Here is a 21,798-nt window from a genome sequence, read left to right as displayed (position 1 = left end):
AATTAACGTCAGCCAATGAAATTCTGTAATGGTATATGAGGCTATGTCACTTGTGTACCCCTGTTATACCTACGAGAGTGATAAGGGCATTGGGGAAGGGAAGCAATGAAATGTATGGCACACCTGGAAGTGAGGAAATAATTACTGGATTCTTGTTGTTAGTACAGGTAAACTCTTTGTATTTTATCACTGACTGCATTTTAAAAATCTCATTACCACTCAATGCCCACCTTACAATCTTCTTCTTAACGTACATGTTAACTAAGATTGTGGCATCTGATGAAGTGGGCTTGAGTCCACAAAAGCTTGTGTCATACAATTCTTGTTAAAAGATGCCACAAGATGCATTGACTGCTTTCATTTAACACAACCCTCTCTGGTATTTTACACAGTTGTAGAAAATGCATAGGCAGTATAAGAATAGTAGGAGACATAACAAACGCCCTGAAAGGAACATGGTAAAACAGCAAAAAGCAAGCATGCTTTCCACTGATAAAATTACTCACCATTGGGTCGAACTAGGAGCACAAGCTCCCCTGAGTGCCTCTCACAGCTAGCTTTAATAAACATAACAACTTGATCATGGGTATGTTCTGAAATATCCCTGCCATTGATCAGTACAACCTGATCTCCTTCATTCAAACGAGGAACACAAACATCTGCCTGCAACATGAAACAAGTGTTTAATGCAGTGGATATTACAAATAGGGCTTGCTGTCTTATTTTTAAGTAACAAAGAACTCAGTATCAAGATACTGTGGTGGTTTTGATCTGAAGATTTAATCACTACGGTCTGAATATATGAAAAAAATAAAGACTCAGACCTGATAAATAATTTATGAACCTTGGTTTAACCCAAATTTTGGCAGTGCAACCATTTTGTCGTTGGTAAGATAAAGTTTATTTTTCCAATTTATTTATCCTATAAACAATTATTATCTCTGTGAATTAAAAAAAACTCATTTTCCAATTTAAACTAAGCTTTAAATATGCCAATATACACTTTTTGGGAAGCAGAGCATGACACACACAAACAGGATTTTTCAACCACTACATTATATATTGTAGAAGAAAAATGAAGCATAGGAAAATTATATTTGATCAGATATATGTACTACAGCAAATCATGAATTCTTCTATATTAAAGCACTGGAGATTCTCTATTAGAGTCCTTTTCCAAGACTATTTATGATAGTGGCATGTTTTGAACATTAGATTGCTACATACTGCCAGGGGATAAGCAAAGGGAATAAAAAGCACTTTGAAATAATGTATCTAAGTAGACATCACTGCAAACTTTCTCTGAGAACTTACAGGTGTTCCTGGAGCCACTCTAGACACTATGACAGGCATCTTTTGATCATATCCACCCTTTAAAGGAAAGGACAATAATTAAAGAATGTAAAGCACGAGCTGTATTCAAAAATACATTAAAAGGGTAGGTCTTAATACCTTTACATTGAAACCAAATCTTCCATTTTCATCTGGTCTCATTCTGATCAGAACAAGATTGTCATGGGGAATCCCACCATTGGGCTGTAAATGAAAACATCTCGTTATTCTCCATACCTGAATTTCTTTAGGCACTACTGAAACCCCACGTGATCCATAATTCATCATCTATTGCATAGCTAGTTAATGTCTCTTATTAACAATGAGCACATAACTGTTTAAGACTGAAAGAGAAGAAAGGTGTTATGGCAGGTCCGGGGGGTGGGGGTGTACAGATGGACTAGAAATTTATAGCTAATCCTATAACACATTTACTTGAAAACCAGTATTCATATAAGAAGATATTTTCAAGTTTCAATTTCCTTGAAACAAAATAAAATAAAAAATTCATTCCAGTAGCACCTTAGAGACCAACTAAGTTTGTTCTTGGTACGAGCTTTCGTGTGCATGCACACTTCTTCAGATCAAGAACAAACTTAGTTGCTTAGTTCCAGGTGCTACTGGAAGGAATTTTTAATTTTATTTTGTTTTGACTATGGCAGACCAACACAGCTACCTACCTGTAACAATTTCCTTGAGACATTGTTGGAATTTTCTTGAAAGTTAATGGTTTTACTACTGACTTGTTTGATGCAAAAATGACCGAAGCACCAGCAATGCATTCATTACGAGGAAGTGTACTCCAAGTACTGTACCTACAATCTTGGTTTGCATAAGTATAATGAAAGTTGCCTGGCTCACTGAAAGGGTATGTGGTGTGTGCAAATAAGGGAATTATATTGTGTACTATAAAGCTACAGTTTGGGAATATGATTTATGCAAATATTTTGAAAAGACATCTCATAGCTATTATGCCTAAAGGTTTTTCATATGGAATATAAATAGATCAAATAAATTAATACATGCTATAAAATATCCCAGAGCTACACCATGAAAATGTTACACAGGATTTGCTTTACATTGTGTCTATACTCTATTATCCATGAAATAAGAGTTATATGAAAAGCATTTTTTTGAACTCAAGTACCATTTCACCAAGAGCATGATGAACTGGGGTAGGGAACCTGAGGACCATTATTTATATGTTATTAATTCACTCTAGTTGAATCTACTTCCATCAGACCTACTGATACTGATTAATTCCCCCCCCCTCCAAGAAGAATATTAACTCAAACTAGACAAACAAATTTAAAGTAGCTTCTTACTGTAGATTTTTCAGGAGATGATGAAGAATCATCATCGTACGTTTCATTGATATGGTTATCCAATTCTTGCTGAGAAAGTGAATAATGAATTTGGTTCCAACTATTCTTTTTAGATTGTTTAGGTGGCAGTGCAGGTGGTTGCCCATCTACAGGGGTCTCTTGAGATCTACAAACAAAATGAAAAGAAATCTCATTAAAACTCCGAACTGCATGCTAAATAAAGAGAAACTATCACTTAAAAAGACTTTGGAATTATTGGCTTGCACCCTCAATTATGGTTCCCTGACTAATTTTTTTTTCTTCTGCAAAAGTTGGGGTTTTCCCAAGCCTGCTATTACTCTTTGACAGGAGTGTTGTCTTTTGGCTACCTAAGGGTTCACATATGAGAGAATGAATTTGCTATTAATATATAGGATCATTTCAAAAATAATTTTATGCACCCCTCCCTTAAGTATTTAATTCACAAGGCCTCCAAATTAAATCTTAGATGACAAATGAGATCTCAATAATTTGTTGCTTTTATCCCATTAAAAACACAGAGCAGTCCTATGTAAGGGATTTCATTCTAAAATTTCAACTCTCCCACTTACTAGTTGGGGCAAATTTTACAGTTAAGAAAGGAGGAGATCCTCAATCAAGATGTGGAAACAAGAAGCCCACTTTTATTGCATGTCTGAACATCTGATGTTGTGTAAACCCATGTGCTTTAGAAGTGATCTGCACAAAGTGCTCTGTTGAAGGACAGGTTGAAAGTTGGCCTGATTACACATATTCCAATTACCGGTAGTAACTTGACATGTCTGTAGGCCACATCCGGTCAGTGATTTACCAGTATTCAAGTGGATAATCAATTTACAGTACATGAATTTAATTGGGTACTTATTCATACTGGAAATTTCTACAGAACTTTTGCAAATGTGACAGATGTGATATATTATTACTTTTTATTTTGAATAAAAATTAATAGTAACTGCAGCTGTCATTGGATCACTGTCAAACATTTCTAATCAACATTAATTCACCATTGGGACAGTGAAATCCACAAACATACAAAACTAATTTGATAAATGACTAATGGTTCTCATTCACGCAAAACAAGTCAGTGTTACCTAAGAATGTCCTAGCTTCATCTGTGGTCTGTCCCAACTCCTGATCAGTACACACTTTTGTTATAACACAATGTGCACGAATAAAGTCACAATAAAGTTATTTCTTTTTAAAAATGCAATAAAGAAACTATGCATTTGTTTATAAACAGACTATGTGAAATAAGCTACCATTGAAACTAGGTAAAGCAACACAGTGGTTGTGAGTGTAACACACTGTAATGTGTTACCATAATGAATTGTGAGAACTAGGGATGAAAGCTTTGGGCAAAACCTTGCCTGCTTTATATTTGCCCAGTCAGCTTTGAATTTCCTTATGAATGCTTAGACAATAGATGTGAAAGCAGACTATTTTGCAGTCAAAGCAGCCCTCTGTATTACTGCATCCAGCAATTTGCATAATCAAATAAAAAAGGAAAAAATCCTACTCTAATAAGCTCTGTTTGTGTTACATATATCTAGACTACTGTGTAAAATGACATAGTTTCATATTTGACACAGAGAAAAAAGGATTCTTAAAAACACATTTGAATTGCCTGTTATGCATGTCCCCCCCCCCAACTACTGCTTTCATGATAAAAAATACAGATACTAAACATACCTTTCAATTGACAAAAATCATTCGGAATGGCCACACAACTATTTGAACACATAGGGCATATGATTTTTTATGTGAACTAGGGCCGAATTAAACTCCCTTCCACTGGAGATGCCAGGAACTGAACACAGGAACTTCTAACAAACTGACACTGGTTATGGCCAACTATATTGTCAAGAGTCAGGATGGACGATATTTATAAAAATAATAATAAGTATTACTCACTACATGTTTAACATGTATATAGTGCAAGGAACACAAGGTTTCATGTACATTACTGAGATCCTTACAGCATGCCAGTTTAAGTCAGATTAGTATGACTTAATTGCTTGCCTAAGGCCACCTGATGGCCGAGGTGAAATCTGAACAAACAACTCCTGATTTGTAGCCAAGTCTTTGTCAACATGTTGTTTATTTACATTATGCTTCTCTTAAAAATGCTACACTTGTGCTACATCAGTTTTCATTTGCAAAGTGATCACTAAAGAAAGGGGCTGTCAACCTATAAAAATATAACAACAACAACAACAACAATTTATTTATACCCTGCCCTCCCTGGCCAGGACCAGGCTCAGGACAGCTAACATCAACACACACAATACATTAAAAACACAAAATGTAGATTATTTTTAGGTGTAGCTTTTAAAAACCTTTTTTTGTTGTTGTTCTGCTATAAAATAAAGCATTATAAAAACTACGCTTACGGTGATGATTCCAGAATGATACTGTTGGCCTGGGTGGAAGAAGGAGATCGGTGATTTGCAAAAACCTCACTTGGTGAAGGATGAACAACATGGTCTACTAGATGCCCAACTGAAGATGGCCGTAAACGGTTTCCCTCTTGAGTAAATGCAGAGTTGCGACTAATAAGGAAAAGAACACTTTGTTCAATAATTGCAGGTATGCTCGTCAAGACTTAGCTGATTTATGCCTTTTTACAAAAATGCTTCTAAAACTTATCTATTCCTCTTAATTTATTGTGTCTTGGACACAGTACCCCTGGCAGGAACATCCCCCAAATCAAACTTGTTTAGAAGACATTATCACTGGCAGAAGGGAGATTAGGAAAGAGGTGGTTTTTACCCATTCCCCCAGCAGCCCTGTGTGTCCTCCAAAAATCTGATCCCGAGGATTGGGTAATCCTTCTAAACAGTGGGTGGGAGGCTGCAGGGGATGAAAAAAATCGGCAGCAGTTGCTCCCCCCATTTTGTCAGCATGACCCCCCCCCCGCTAGAGGATCTAAAACTTTCTGTAGACAGAAAGAATCCTTCCATTCCATGAAGGCCAGGTTTGGGTCAAAGCCACTGCCTGTAATCCTAAATGCATGAATTAAACAGTGTCCTTTGATTTAGATGGAATATATTCCCCATTAGTGTTTACTAGCAAAGCACCATAGAAATATATTACACCGAAGAAAGAAAAAATATGCATCAACAGATAAGCCACCATCACAAATCCTATTACCACTACTGCTCCAACAAATCAACTTTAGTGAGTAGTAGGTATAACTGTAGTTTTTAAAACTTTGTATATTTGTCTATTAAGAAGTTCACAAATACCAACATAAAGGCTTCTAATAAAAATTCATTGGGTTGAATCCAGTGCTAGACCTATACGGAATAGACCTCTTGAAATACATGTACCCAAGTTAGTTATCATCAGTTTATTTCTATACCACTTTTTGGTCAAGGCCCCCAAAACACTGAACAGATTAGTACTAAAGAACACACAATAAAACTACAGCAAATACAAATGCAAAAGTATAATAAAATAAACCAGAAAAAATTTGAAATATGAAGTAACCCAGGCACACCATGAATCACACTTTCTACAGTCATGAGCTGCATTTGCATCCTCACCATAGACACAGCTGCCCTTCACAAACAACTGCTTACATAGTAGCTTCCTCCTTAGAAACAGCAACAGGGTGGGGCTAGCTGGCTCAAACCTTCAGGTCAATTAACTTCAATGGGTCTACTCTGAGCAGGACTAGCATTGGATACAGCACCCTGCCTTCTCTTCCTGCAGGATCCCAGCAATCCAGATATAAATGGAGGGAAAAGGCCAGTATACGTCAGGAAAAAATGTTATTTCCTCTTTTGACACAATCTGACTTTCCACCTATGTGGAAAGGTTCCCACTGTGGTTTAGTTTTTTTTATAAAAGAAGTCATATGTACACACACAGCACTTAACTCAGAAACATGACTTCCCTCTCATTTAGGTCACATTAGATTTCCTACACACACATTCAAGTTGTAGAGCTAGAGGTTTCATTGCAACAGTAACACAGACTGATGTAAACCATAGTGTTGTGCTACAGTGTATGTAAATGGCTGGTCACACATCCCTCTCCTTCAGCACAGCCACAAGAAAGGGATAGCAAGCATCCACCTCCCGATTTAAACAAGTAACAATTTGTGTTACATCCAAAATGCAAATTGCAGTGAATTTGATACACGGTTTATGAAATTAGCAAGGATCAGAAACAAAGCTTAAACTAACTATATGTGTGATGTGGAAATGAATGTTTCCAATACCTTCCTCATGGCAATGAGGAAGGAGGAGAGACAGACATGCTAGTCCAAGGCTCACTCAGGCCATTCAATAGCCATAAACTATGGTTTAGAATCAGGCCTGTTTTTCTGATGCAATGAAAATAGTGTCTGGGTGAAGGCAGAACTAGTGCAGGGCTCAACCTGGGAGCACATCCTGAAACTCACAACTGCTTTTCCTTCAATATAATATAATTTAATTTAAGGTTTGCTTGTTTCTCTTTATATGTGATTATTATAACATACACTTTGGTCAATCTGGCTCTGTGTTGCCTCACAATTTCTTTTCAAATGATTAGTATGGAAATAACTATGGTTCAATACACATCCCTCCAAAAAAACGGATCTCAAGTACTTTCCCTTCCTTAACAAAATAAAAAATAAGAGGTAACGAGTGGCTCAGGGACTATTCAATTTTACTTACTGATTAGGGGTTCCAGGTGGAGAGCGGGATGGTAAACTTTGAGTTTCTAACCTGTCATCAGACATTGAATTCCTGCTGACAACCTCCCAGTCCATCCCGCTTATCAATCTGCGAGCCAGAGGTTTACTTGGGGATCTAAAACAATACAAAAATTACCAATATGTATCTGGAAGTTCTCTGAAGAAATTAATTGGGAATTGAAGTGAACAAGAAAATAGCATTAGCTTTCCCCTATACCAGGGCTGATACACTGACTTGTTATTTAAATATTTCTTCCAAATAGTGCAAGGGGTTTCAGGGCCATAGCTGTCAACCTTTCCCTTTTTTTGCGGGAAATTCCCTTATTATAGCATTGGGAAACAGCAGGGAGATCTGAAGAAGTGTGCATGCACACGAAAGCACATACCAAGAACAAACTTAGTTGGTCTCTAAGGTGCTACTGGAAGGAATTTTTTTATTTTTTATTCTGTTTTGAGCAGGGAGGGTTGACAGCTATGTATATAGCAGCGGGGAACAGCAGGGAGGGTTGACAGCTCTGTTCAGGGCACCTAAAGAAATATGATGCAGAACCCTAAATCCATGAATATGAACAACCAAATCATAGCTTTTGCTGTGGCAAAGTCTTTCTCACTACGATACTGAATCACTATGAATTCAGATATGCCACTTTATTTATCATTGCTATTAGATTTATATAGCTGCCCATCAATGAACATTTGGTAGGCAAACAATTAAAAACACAGTGTACAATAATAATTAAAGCCAACAACAATTAATAAAAGGCAGCAAAAAAACCACCCATGCACTGAAGCAGTGTAAGATTGTTTTAAATTTTGGGCTGTAAATTCAGTTGAAAAGCCTAGATAATTAAAAGGTCTTTACTTGACACTGGAAAAAGACCATATAGGAAGTAGACAAACCTTTCTGGAAAGGCTATTCTATAGCCAATTCACTACCAATAAGGCCCTCTCTTTGGCAGCCACATGCTCCACTTCACTTCACAGACACTTGGAGCAGGGCCTACAAGGACGGTATTAAGGTTCCAGTAGGAGAAGTGTTTGTGGAAGTGGTACTACAGTGAAACACAGGCAAGCAGAAAAGGATTAAGTATTGCCCTCTTTCCCGGCTGCTTTTTTTGCTTTTCCTCAAAAACGGCGATCAGATTTTGTTACACACAACCATCTTTTATGCAACTATGTGTACTAGTCCATAGTTTCTGACATTAAACTAAACAGCTGCATTAAAGTACTTTTCTTATCAAAAGAGGAGCACAACCAAGCTAATGAAACAAACAACCATCTCTAAAGCAAACCGTGTGAGAGACGAGAGACGAGAGAGAGAGGTACATCTATATGAAATTTAAATAGGCAAGACTTCTCTGCGACCTAGCCAGATGATTTCCAGATTAAAATGAACAAAATAATTTGCAAATCTAACATGATTATAACTGCAAGATGCAATAAACTTTTCAGAGGCTTTTAAATAAAAAATATTGGAAACAGAATTAAAAAGGTGTATAATAGACAACTCTAGCAAATACTTTGCCAACTATATCTATTGTAGTCTAGGAAAGAATTAATCCTGTAAGGATTAATAAAGACTTTTTAAGAATATAAACATCCAAATGCTGATGGTTTTAGACTTGTTGCATTTAACAGGGATTTCTGTAGGTTGAATGAGCTTGAATTCTCTTTCTAAGAACATTGCAACTCCTAGAAACACTCACCTTAATTACCAAGTGAAAAGTTGTGTTTGTAGTAGTGTCCCTCAGCAGCCAACACAGCAGAAACATTTAATTGTCAAACTGTATTTTGAACATTTGATTATTAACTGTTTTAACCTTGGAGACCCACCCACTTACACGTTACCTAAGCTTCCTGTTCTTTGTGGCAATTCAAAGAAACGTTCACCACATTACAGCAATACACTTCTCAGGGCTTCCTCTTCTAATAAGTGCCCAACCATGTCAAAAAAATACTGCTTCATTTCTATGGTTTACTTTTAGGTAACTCAAAACACTGCAGAGATTTTAATTTCAATTCCATCTCACATTAACTAGGTTATGGGAAATTATCTAACAAGTACAGAGGGCAAAATAAATTTCCAAACAACTCAGGTCACCAGTCTTGGCTTTGAAATTTCAACTGTATTTTGGAGGATTAAAATATTTAAGATAGAGATGCCCTATTAGTGAAGAGGTACACTGAACTAAGAGTTGTTGTTGTTCAGTCGTGTCCGACTCTTCGTGATTGGACACGACTAAACGACTGAACTAAGAGTTAAGGTATGCTAAAAACATACTTCTCAGGTATCAAAAGCCAGGGTGAAGATGTGTGTCTTCAGAATGCACCTAAAGCTGTATACTGATGTTGCAAGACACATCTCTGTGGGCAGCTCCACAACCGAGGGTCTACTACAAAGAATGCTCCCTCCTGGGACACCACCACCACCTGAGCTTCTGAGGGCTGTGGAACTACCAAGAGGCTCTCTTCTGCTGCTCTTAGGACCTGAGGGACTGTAGGGAAGGAGATGGTCTTTCAGATATTTAGGAATTTAAGCACTATTGGTAGCACCTTGGGCCCAGAAATTAATTGGCAACCAATGCTGTTATTCTAAAACAGGAGTTATGTGAGATGTAAATGGAACCACAGCCCATAATCAACCACTGCATTTTGTACCAATGGAAATTTCTGAATTGTCTTCAAGGACATCCCCACATAAAGCACACTGCAATAATCCAATCTGGAAGTTACCCGAGTATTGAATATGGTGGTCAAGTCATTTCTAGACCAGCTAAAGCTACAAAATGGCACTCCTGGACACCTGAGCCTCCACTGACAGTGTTGAATCCAGGAGCACTCACAAACTACAGGCCTGCTCCTTCCACAGGAGTACCACCTGTCCAGAATATGGCATCTCCCTAATTTCTAGATGTGAGACCTTGGGATACACAACATTTTTATCTCTTCAGGATTCAGTTTCTTCTCCTTTATCCCCCCCCCTGTTTTTTTGCCCTATTCAGTCCAATACCTCCAAGCACCAGTCTAACATGTCAACTGCCTGTCCTAACTCAGATGAAACAGAGCTAGAGATGGGTGTCACCTGCATATTGATGACAATTCACTCCCAATTCTCCTGATGACAGCTCCCACCAGCTTCATATAACAATTAAATAGCATAGGAGACAACGATGGAACTCTGACCAACAAGATGAAATCTATGTACCAAGCCACATTTGCCTCTTATCTTAGTGGTCATTACAAAAGCAGAATGATTGATGAAGGCATTTCTTTAAGCACCAAAAAGTTGCAAAGGTACAAACAGCAGAATGCTTGAAAACTGAAGAAGCAAGTTCATGCTGTCATTCTGGAGAGGTTATCAAATTTACCATCCTAAACACTTTTAAGGAGTTAAATAATTATTCCCTTTGAACTGTTGAGTAATCATGCTTTAGACGCATCCAAAGTTTGTGTGAAGATGACATTTAATAGTGCCTGCAGTTCACAGACTGGTGTTTGAGTGAAATGGGCCTTTGATAAGCAGGGTCCTGTTGCCATATCAGCTCCATTTTGTCCCTTAGCTTCTTTTTTATCTGTTTACAGTTGCTAAGCAGGCAAGGTCTGTCAAACAAAATGAAAACAATCTAACCAAACTAGCCTCCATAGAAATGGAAAAGCATAATAATACTACTACTAATAATAATAATAGTAATTAAATGCTGCCCATCTGACTGGGTTGCCCCAGCCACACTGGGCGGCTCCCAACAAAAAAATAACTATTAAATGCCCTGGGTTATGGGCTGCTTGGACATGTGAAAGCCAATTCCCCTTGCATCCTAATGAAACCTAATGCAATCAGGGTGACACCTTGCCACCCCCTGAGCCTTGAGTGCTTTTGTGACTTTCTACCTAGTACCAAAACACAGCATAAAGCACCTATTGCCCCCTTTTCAAGAAGTAGCCTTGACATCTCTAGCCTTTTCTCCTTCTAGGAAACTTCTTTCAGCAGACACCCAGGTTTTCTATTTTCCAGTCTTGTAGGCAGACACTATGCTCAACTTCAATTCAATTCAATTCAATTATTTGCTGCCCATCTCACTCTGGGTGGCTCCTAACAAAATATTAATAACACAAGAAAACATAAAACGTTAAAATTCTCCCAATACAGGGCTGCCTTCAGATGTCTTCTAAAAATCAAATAGATGTTTATTTCCTTGACATCGGATAGGAGAGCATTCCACAAGGCAGACACCACTACTGAGAAGGTCTTCTGCCTGGTTCCCTGTAACTTCAGTTTTCGCAGTGAGGGAACCAGCAGAAGACCCTCGAAGCTAGATCTCAGTGTCTAGGCTAAATGATGGGGGTGGAGACACTCCTTCCGGTATACAGCGCCAAAGCAGTTTAGGGCTTTAAAGATCAACAGCAACACTTTTAAATGTGCTCAGAAGCCTACTGGAAGCCAATGTAGATATTTTCGGAAGCTCCCAATCTGCTGCCTGTTCCGATACCTCTGCATTCTGTCCAGTGATGTTGTTTGGGAAAACCCACTTTCCCCAACTCTTGGATTTATCCTGCTGAGGATCCATTTCACCCTTCCTTCCCCCTTGCATCTCTCTCAAACTGAAGGACAAACTCTCATTCTTTCATTTGGTCTCTCCTACCCCTTCACTCTCTCAATGTGCTTGGATGTAGCTGCACTGCCTCGGCTTGTTGCTGCTCCCTGTTGTAGCTGCACCAAAGACCCCAAAGTTATCCACTCTTGTTTCTATTGAACTGAAAATCATGTTAGTTCTATGAAACTAACCATGGCCTGTCCTTTGGCCAGAACAATACTAGTGGCCACAGAGACATGAAATCCCCCTAGCAGAAGACTAAATTTTCCATTCATCTACTGTTCTCAAGGAGCTGACTCCACCAAACATAGAAAATAGGTTCAGATGTGTGTACAGACATGTGTTTACAGTTCCACTGTGTAATCCAGAAACCTAGCTGATCAGATTTTCAGACCATTCACTGTAACAGATTCGGTGTAACAATGAACGCACAGCCACCAAGGAAAGCCAATGACAACAAGCATAGCCTGTCTTCACACTTTACATATTCAAAGTATGCATAAAAAGGGAATTTGCATTAAGGGAATATGTATTATGATGATACGATATGAAAACATATTAATGTATTTCACTTTGGTACAGAATTAATTTGTAGTATGTTGCACCATACATTAAAATCTGCCCAGTAATTTCTGCACAAAGTTGTTGTAATTTGCTGATTTTGAGGGAAGAAGAGAATTCAAAACAGGTAAAATAAGCTACTGTAACAATCCACAGACAATAGTACAAGATGCAAATAACTTGAAATTGCTTACCTGGCAAATACCCTGTCCTTATTTGCCTTTTCTTTACCATACTGTACAGACTGGACTTCTGTTCTCCCACTGAAATAAAATATTGAGATTGTGAAGAAAATAGTAGTAGAAGTGTGGGGAAAACTATTTTGCCTAAATATGAGCACACTGGTGCATCCAAGTCCAACAGTAAAATTACTACACTAACAGTGAATGCACGTTAGACCTGATGAAACCAGAGGCTTTCCATATTCTAGGATACTTTTACTAATTGCCAAGCAATTCCTACCTGAACTGATACTATTATCAGATACTGAAGGATACTACATTGGCCACAGAATTTATCCAAGTCTTTAAAAGGTCAAATAGTAATACATTGTATCAGGGATTAACAACAGAGATTTTCTGGCTGGTGAATACATATGCTGATATCCCTCCCTATTTTTACATAAAACATATAATATGGCCCAAACTTACCAGTACCGGTACTTTGAACCCAAAGTAAAGTAGTGTGCAAAAAAGTTCTTCTGAGGGGGGAGTGGTCTGTCTAGCCGGAAAAAAGTGTGGTGTTCTACACAACCTTTCCATAAATTTTTACACGCTCGATAATTCACCATGTTGAATCCAAGTAACGTTTCTCTAGATTCATGCTGGGACAAAAAGATTTAATTTCAACAAATTTAGCCTTGCACTCTGAAATGTAGTTGAGGCTACAGTTCTTAAGAAATGGTTCTCTTTCAAAAAACACACAAATATTCCAAGAAAAAGGACCTTCTGGTTATCTAGGGAGCACTGTAATTAGGGATCTATTTCTTCTCTCTCCTGGCTGTTAAATCAACTCCCAGTCATTAAAAAAACAAAAACAAACTCCTGACAATATTTTAACCATGGTGGTTCTCAAACCCTTTTCATATTGGTCTATTTGCTATAGAACACCTGCATGTCTGTCATAAAAATCCTGTGTTCTAGGAAAACATATTCAGTTCATATATGACACTGACCAAACCTGTTAAATTTACCTTCTTCCTTCATTACAGATCATCAGTAGTGCTAGGAAATCCATATTTGAAAGAAACGTGTCCACTATTGCTGATACTCTTTTGAACTTCAGAAAGGCTTCCAAATGAACAAAAGGGTTTGACAAAAGACTTATAATATGCAACCAGGACATGCCAGGTTCCTTCATTACCCCTTCTCTTTAAAACCTTGTGGACAATCCCCATCTTTGCCTTTTTTTCTCTTGCAATTTCTTATACTCCACACGTTGTCTCAACTTTCCCTCCTGGATCACATTCCTCTGTGTCCCATCTATTCTGGCATTTTTCTATATAAAATTAGCTAGTTGTATTATCTGGGTAGTCACACACTGTGTGCATCTTCTCCCTAACATTTCCACCCATGTCTGTATCTTGTGATTACTTACGGCATGACAAAATGTGTAGAGTTGCAATGAGATTATGATGCTCTACACTACAGTTTTTCAATCTTTATAGCAGTCCTGCCAAACTGCTGTGGTAAGTGGATTGCAAGGTAGAAAGCAGCAGCACAGTCTATGTTTCTTAAGGAATCAATACTCTCTGTGCTTCAATCTCACCCCCAGGCTCAGGCAGAAATGGCTGATGCACACTAACCCAGAATATTCTACCTGCTCAGCTCCAGAAAAGTAAATAAAGTTGAATTTAGACACTGGCTAGTGTTCTTTGTGCTTGCCAACTCTCTTACATCATGCAGTTTATTCTTTCATGGTTGCACCTTATTTGCCAAGGACAACCTGTTAAGCCACTCACTGAAGGCGTGGGAAGCTGTTTTACTTGACTGGCAGCTAAGAACCAGAGTTTTGCCATTCTCATAGCAAAGAATGATGGTAGGAACCTGTTTGTTATTGGCATCTGAATCACACTTGCAGATTGATGGAAGTGAGCAGACAATCAACTCACAGCATTGCTGTCTTAATGCAGTCTTCAATCCCTGCTTCCTATCCCCTTTACCCACCAGATACAGACACAGACAAAGACATGTGATGATCTCATGCAACCCTATATTAAGAACTTTTAAGAAAGAGAATTTGCACCTCCCATTTTCAGTCTGCAAAAGTGACTATCAGTCAGACCACAACTCCAACTTTAAAATATCTAATATACTATTTCATAAAATAGGGACCATTTAAACTGTAGTATCTGCCACTAGATAATTCCATAATGAATAACACACTACTGAAGTAGTGTTATCATGTATGAAGCTCCAAAGACGTAACTTGCATGACAACCATCTCTGACAACAGTGAAGCACTTTGCAACTTGAGGTAAAAATGTTAATATCAGTACTTACCAATTCTTTTCTAAGCTGAATAAAAAATTGCTTGCACTTAAAAGAAATTTTAACGATCTTCAACCTAAGTGAAATAAAAAAAATCAAAATGCTGTAATATTTCTTTAAAATGCACAAAAGGTATCTACCAAAAGGGATCTGAACAGGTTATGACAAACATATTTGTTGCCCAATGCCACTATGATCCATGGGAGAGGGTAAAGATCAGTTCTGCTCATGATGAAGTTCCCCAAAACAGCCACCAGAAAGGCAAAACAATCAGAAAGTGATATTCCTTGAACATTAATGATCCCAATATATGATTGCTACAATAGATGAAGTGGAGGAAGGTTCAAACTCACTTGAGCCTGGTTGGGGAGGAATGGGTAATTAATCTCAGCAAATGACCAAAGGATATTTCCCTTATCCTTTGTAAAACATAGCAACCTTAGCTTTCGAGTATTTGTTTCATAAAAATCAGAATAAAATGCTGCAAAACTAGCACCTATCTGGCTTTTATCAGAATGAGGGTGATTTCAGTCATGCAAGCCTTCTTATAGAGTAATAATCTTTCTCCTCCTGCACATGATTTGCATACGATAACATCACATACAAGAATCCTTGAGTATCAGAATGCAACTTCTGGAAGGGGTTCAAGGAACTGATGAAGCAGTGCCAGTACTAAAATTGTGATGCACCTATAAGACAATTGGCACTTTCCATATACAGTTATGAGAGCTGTCTGTAAGCAAGATGACAATTAATGTTGGTTGTCACTGCTGTGACATTTCTTTTAACATATTTATTGTGCTGCTGCTGTCAAGGAATAATAAGATACTGATGAGCATGGATGATGAAAGGGTGCAGCTGCAATTAAGCAGGCATGATTAATAGAATCAAGTTATTCAATTAAAGCAAGTCTCTGTGTAGTATGCATTCCTTATTTTAAGCGCATTTGCTGTGCTATTAATAAATGACAACACATCAAAGTATCAAATTATTGTTGGGATCAAGAGTTCCTCTTACTACATGTGTGGCCAACAAGACAGCTTAGAGAGCATCACACCTATCCAAATATTGACTCCCTTGTAAGATTGTATCACTTCCCAGGGACATCAAATAAAATAAGTAGGCCAAACCAATCCACCCTAAAGGACTGTTCTAACCTCCCAAGGAGAAGCTATATTCCCACACTGCTCTGTGAATAACCAAGTCATGAAAATATTTAGCATGATTTGTTTCAATCAAAGAATCAGTTGGAAGCATTGGAACAATGCGGGACATCTTGTCCAACCGCCTGCAATGCAGGAATCTTTTGTCCAACATGGAGCTCAAACCCAGAACTCTGGGATTATCCTCCACACTGCCTAGGGTTGCCATACATCCAGACATATCCAGAATACTGTTATCGAAAGCAGTTCGGGGTGGAAATAATCCAGATGCACGGCAATGCATGTCGGCAGTGTTGTTTTGGGAGATTTTACTTTTTAAAAAAAGGAAAAAGAAAAAAGAAAGCTCAACAACTTTTGTCCAACTCTAACACTGCCCTGAAATATTATCTGAAAGGTTAGGAGAAAACCTAAAGCACATGGGTGGCGCCCCGCCAGAAGGAGGAGAGAGAGGCACATTCTCCTATGCTTACTGAAGATATCCCACAAGAATTCTAAGCTGAGGTGAAAACTGAAGCATTCATTACTTTGAAATACATTTGTCTCTGGCTCCATCCTCTATTTGCTCTAGCTCCACTCACTGCCAGTAAGCAGCCCCCAATAATTACCCTTGTAGAAAAAAAGTTGCCCACCCCCAAATTCAAATCTTCCCCCCAAATTCTGTGAACCCTTGGTTCAACAAACCCCTTAGGCCTTGAAAACCAACTTAAGTATGTGCAACTGCTCTGACTGCATAGCTCTTCTCCTTATCAAATTCTAGATTGTAATCTCCTTGGTACCTGGGATCTGCTTTTTGTCACACTGTAAAAGTATCAGTGCGGCTAAATAAACACCGCTCATGATAAACCCCACCCCATTCATCAGCAAAACATATGCAGTCTTAAATAGGATTCCATGCATGGGTGTAACTGTAACTTTGTATGCTAATGAGAACTTCAGACAAGTGCTTCCCAGCCTCTGTTGGTTGAGCAAGTAAGTTTCTGCAGGGAATACATGCTACTTTCCCCCTAACTAAAAAAAAGTGAGTTTTTGGCATGTAAGTAAGAAAGCACCAAAAAATTAGATACAGCACTGTCACGCCAGGTGACTCTTGGACAGTGAGCTGCTGATTTCCACCATTCAGGAGTGATTTTTTTGGGGGGGGGAAGCAAGGGGCTGCAGCAGGAAGGCATGGTGGAAAAGTCCTGCTACGTGAACAGAACCCTGCCCATGTCTCTTTGGAACCCAGTATTTAATACTGTCTTTTTACTGTCATCCCTACATCCTATACAGAATACACTGAATAATAAATTGGATGAGCACCTGTCTATTCTAGACGGTGCATGTACAGTAAGGTATTCCCCTTTCACTGCTATACTGAATCGTAACTCGGAGTGTGATAAAGGATAGTCCAAAATATTCTAGCTGAATAAAAAATAAGTGCACTAAATTTTCCATTACAATCATTACATTACAATTATGCGGCAAACTTGGTATTTTCAAAAGCTAATTGCCACACAAGAGACACCACTGGACATTTCAAAGGCTACATTTTAGAGTGACTAATTTAGAGTTGATGTACACTTAGCAATTTATGATGAGGTTATTCAGATTTAAGAAAGTGTGTGGAAAACAAAATGTTTCCCTTAAAACACATCCTTACCATGGAAAGGTGTTAATTCGTACCCTGTTCTTATAAATTAGTATGCCTCCCGACATTACTCCAATCATAATTTCATTGTTACTTTGATCCTATAAAAAAAAGAACAGGGGGAAAATGAATGCTTATGTGTCTTCTGTTCTCTCATATCACCATCGTGCAGTTCTTATTGCCCGAAAACATGCAAGATTAAGTTCTAGAATGTTTACAGGAAGGAAACATTGTTGCCTCAACAATCACTTCCTGTCTCTTTACTTGGCTTCACCTTGCATCCGAATCCTTCCATCAACATGTCTGAGGCCCTCCCATAATCCCTCCTCAGTACAGAAACTCTACTATACAACAGAGCAACAAAGCGAGAGACTAGACAGACTACAGCAATGGCTAGAATGGATGAGAAATAATTGTTAATCAAAAGTGGACTCTTCAGTGTAGCAGACACCCATATGAAGATTTCTCGTGACCCTATTTCAGTACCCCAACCTTGACAAGCAATCTTATGCAACAAAGCAACTTGAATGAAGAACCTCAGCGCTCTGTGGGTGGTTGAGGGACAAGAACTAATGGCAACAGAGGTGTGGAGTCTCAGCGACAGAGAAAGAAGGGCTGATTAAAATGAGACATGGGCTCTGCTGTGACAGGCTAGCTCCATGAGGCCTCCTCTCCCTTCAGCTGTCCCCTGCAGGCAGCCATTCTATCAGACTGCCTCAGTGGGAGAGAAGGAAGCGGAAGGCTCATTCCATTCGCTCTGCTGAGGTCCAGCAACATCAGGCACCTCCTACACTTGAATTGTGCAAGCTGGTTAGTATAGGAAGAACTGTTTAGAAACTAGTGCCTAAATTTTGGTTTTCGGCTTCCCTCTCTGTCCCTTTTCCCTATACAGATTGTACATCCAGGGACTGACTTGTTTTGATTGTATGTGAGCAGCTCTGAACAGCAGGGTACAAATGCCTGAAATACATTTTTTAAATAAAAAAAAAACTTAAAAGGGAAGGGGAAATGGGTCCAATTAATTAGGGCTAAGACGGTTGGATGGTGCCCTGTACACCACTTTCTGGCAGGTCTTGCAGCCAAGCTGGTGCCTTTTGTATTGCTCTGCTTTTCCTTTGGACCACATCAGCGAGGCCAAGAGTCTTGTCATCTGGGCAGCCCAGGACCTCCAGACACACTGCCCAGGCTTGCACCCCAGAGAGCTCACTTCGGTGCTGCTAACACAGCAAAAAGAACATGGAAGGCAGCATTTATGAGTTACTGGTCTCTGCAGCCATAGCTGGTGCTGTGATTCTCCAGTGGTTTGACTTCACCCTGGGAGCTGCACCCCATTGTCTCTCAAGACATACGGATACCACCACTAACAACAACAACATTAAACAGAGAACTATTTATTATTTTCAAAGTAATGTTACGGAAATTAGATTTACTTTAATTTTGTTGAATATCATGATACATTTTAAAAATGAATTTCTAAGAAGAGAACTATTGACCATTCAGACAATGCTATGTTTTGTTTTGGGTTTTTTGCATGATTAATACTCATCAATTGACGCTTACCCTTGCATAGTGCAATTCAACCCCATAGAGTTCTAAGGTCCGGGCTGTGCTGAGATAACTAAATTCTGCTTCAGCAGGAGACAGACCTCTGTAATGACAAAACAAGAACATAAAATAGCTTAAAATATATTTAAGGTAACCTGAGGGTCCTTATTTTAAAACTTTTTTTACTGGAGCCCAAAAAGCAAGAGGGAGTTACATCAGCTTTAGGGCAATTAGCAGTTTAACTGCCCCTGCTTCCTCGCCTGGTTTTTCTCTTGGTAAAGAGGAGCAGTCTCACCATGCCTCCAAGCAAATAGTATTAATATTCAAAATACAATTATGATTGTAAAAGTGTATTTTCAGATGCATGTACTCTGAAAGCATGCATTTATTTTAAGTCTAAAACCTAAACAGTATTAGTGATCTTTCACCACTAGTCCTCTCTGTAGCAGTTACCTGATCTTAAATGAGTTATTTCTCCACAAAAGGATTGGATGAGACACACATGCAGTAACCTGGGGTTATAAGGTAAGGAGCTACTTTTAACTTACACACACACAAGCAGCTCAGGGTAGATTAAATTAGTCATGCAGTTCTTCAGACTGCAACCTTATTTTTTCTTTCTTTTATGCTTACATATGCTGCTGATGTAGTTTGGACACTTCTTTTTCAAACTCTTGAGGCTGGCAGGGGACAAAGGAATAGTCTGAGAGGTAGCCTGGGAAGTTCTCTGAAAGGTTGTAGTCTCCCAGTTCAGCTGAAAGTTAAGAGAAACCATTTAGCAACAGTCCCATTTCAGCACCTTGCAATCCATGCAGTGTAAGAAAGGTAAAAAATAATAATTAATTAATCCACCGGCATATGAAACAACTTCAGTCTAAAACTGTACAAAAGCACCTAATGTTGTTTTATGAACTGAAAGCACTCTAGTATCAAGATCAGAGAACTAAATAGTTACACTAGATTGACTACAAGAAACATAACAACTAGGGGCAGCTGCCCCTGCTCGCTTTGCTCTTCAACCCCACCTACCACTTCCCCTCACCAAAGCCACCTTCTTCCCAAAACCACACACATCCTTACTCCATACCACTATCCCCCCCCTTACAGTTTGCCAAACCTCTCTCCCCCCATCTTCCCATTAGACTGGGATGAAGAAGCTTTTCTGGCCCAAAGGCCAGATCTTTGACCTGCCAGGGAAGATAAATTTGTCAGGTAGGCTGCTATTGGCAGTCACACAAACTGCAGCGTGATTACACCTGTACCATTTTATTATATATGGATAATTTTGTTGCTGTGATTTAATTCTGGATAAAGAATTTTATTTTTGTACTGGTGATATATTTTTATGTGAAGCAATGCATTTTCTAAAAAATAAATAAAAATAAGGTTCAGTAACATAGCAGTATGCCAGATTTCTCAGCTGTTTTTCCAAAAACCCTTGCAAACTCTTGCTAAACTGTGGAAACAGTTACCACTTTAATGGTTGTACAGAGGCACTCACAGCTGACAACATTTGATCAAAAACTGATCAGAAGCAACAATATGCACCACTACTTTAAAGGGGGGGAAGGCACCCTAACCTTACAATCCTATGGTCCCTGAGAGGGTTCCCCAGTAAGAAGTATGGGATCTCACTCTTGGATGGCACCCAATCTTAAACAACTCCTCACCCACAATAATACAACAACAGGACTCAACATAGACACTGGTACCAGAGCCTGCAATAAACCCAGATGCCAACTTTGCTGCCATATAAACCCGGACAACACCATTACTGGCCCCAACAACATCAAACATACCATCTCAGGACTATTGAATTGCTCATCGTCTAACATTGTGTATGCAATCAAATGCCAACAGTGACCTTCAGCTCTCTATATTGGACAAACAGGCCAAACCCTACGCCAAAGGATAAATGGACATAAATCTGATATCAGGAATCACAAGACAGAGAAACCAGTAGGAGAACACTTCAATCTCCCCGGACATTCTATACAAGATCTCAAAGTAGCTGTCTTAATACAAAGGAATTTCAGAAATAGACTGGAAAGAGAAGTTGCTGAATTGCAACTCATTACCAAACTCAAAACCACGGAGAGACCTGGTCTGAACAAAGACACTGGATTCTTATCTCATTATATATGACAAAGCTATCTTTAGCAGATCCTGAAGTTGAGGCTCCAGTACAGATCCAGGACAGATCCTGAAGTTGAGGGTCCAGTACTTTGGCCACTTCGTGAGAAGACTACCTAGAAAAGACCCTGATGTTGGGAAAGATGGAGGGCACAAGGAGAAGTGGACGACAGAGGATGAGATGGTTGGACAATGAAGGATAGGCGTGCATGGCGTGCTCTGGTCCATGGGGTCACAAAGAGTCAGACACGACTGAACGACTGAACAACAACAACAACAAAATCTTTAGCCATCTCACCCCTTGCTTTTTCCTTTAGGACTAATTGCAG

At 38.9% G+C, this 21,798-nt stretch overlaps 1 protein-coding gene across 3 annotated transcripts in view; it reads right to left on the bottom strand.

Annotated features, from left to right (window-relative positions):
- The window catches only part of PTPN4 (protein tyrosine phosphatase non-receptor type 4), an 81,993-nt gene that overhangs the window by 17,329 nt on the left and 42,866 nt on the right, over positions 1-21,798 (bottom strand). For 2 of the 3 annotated variants that reach the window (XM_033162006.1, XM_033162015.1), the window contains 12 exons: positions 19,970-20,090; positions 19,352-19,439; positions 17,804-17,892; positions 15,014-15,077; positions 13,163-13,335; positions 12,707-12,775; positions 7,340-7,474; positions 5,066-5,224; positions 2,658-2,823; positions 1,453-1,536; positions 1,315-1,371; positions 507-663 (listed from right to left, as the gene is read on the bottom strand). In XM_033162006.1, coding sequence (XP_033017897.1) covers positions 507-663; positions 1,315-1,371; positions 1,453-1,536; positions 2,658-2,823; positions 5,066-5,224; positions 7,340-7,474; positions 12,707-12,775; positions 13,163-13,335; positions 15,014-15,077; positions 17,804-17,892; positions 19,352-19,439; positions 19,970-20,090 — 1,362 coding nt within the window. The remainder of the gene's footprint in view (positions 1-506; positions 664-1,314; positions 1,372-1,452; positions 1,537-2,657; positions 2,824-5,065; positions 5,225-7,339; positions 7,475-12,706; positions 12,776-13,162; positions 13,336-15,013; positions 15,078-17,803; positions 17,893-19,351; positions 19,440-19,969; positions 20,091-21,798) is intronic. The other variant, XM_033162023.1, reaches the window with a different exon arrangement.

Source organism: Lacerta agilis, chromosome 1 (genome assembly GCF_009819535.1).
Source record: "Lacerta agilis isolate rLacAgi1 chromosome 1, rLacAgi1.pri, whole genome shotgun sequence".
Classification (NCBI taxonomy): domain Eukaryota; kingdom Metazoa; phylum Chordata; class Lepidosauria; order Squamata; family Lacertidae; genus Lacerta; species Lacerta agilis.
The sequence above is the reverse complement of the archived record's forward strand: the minus strand, read 5'-3'. Positions and strand labels throughout refer to the sequence as shown.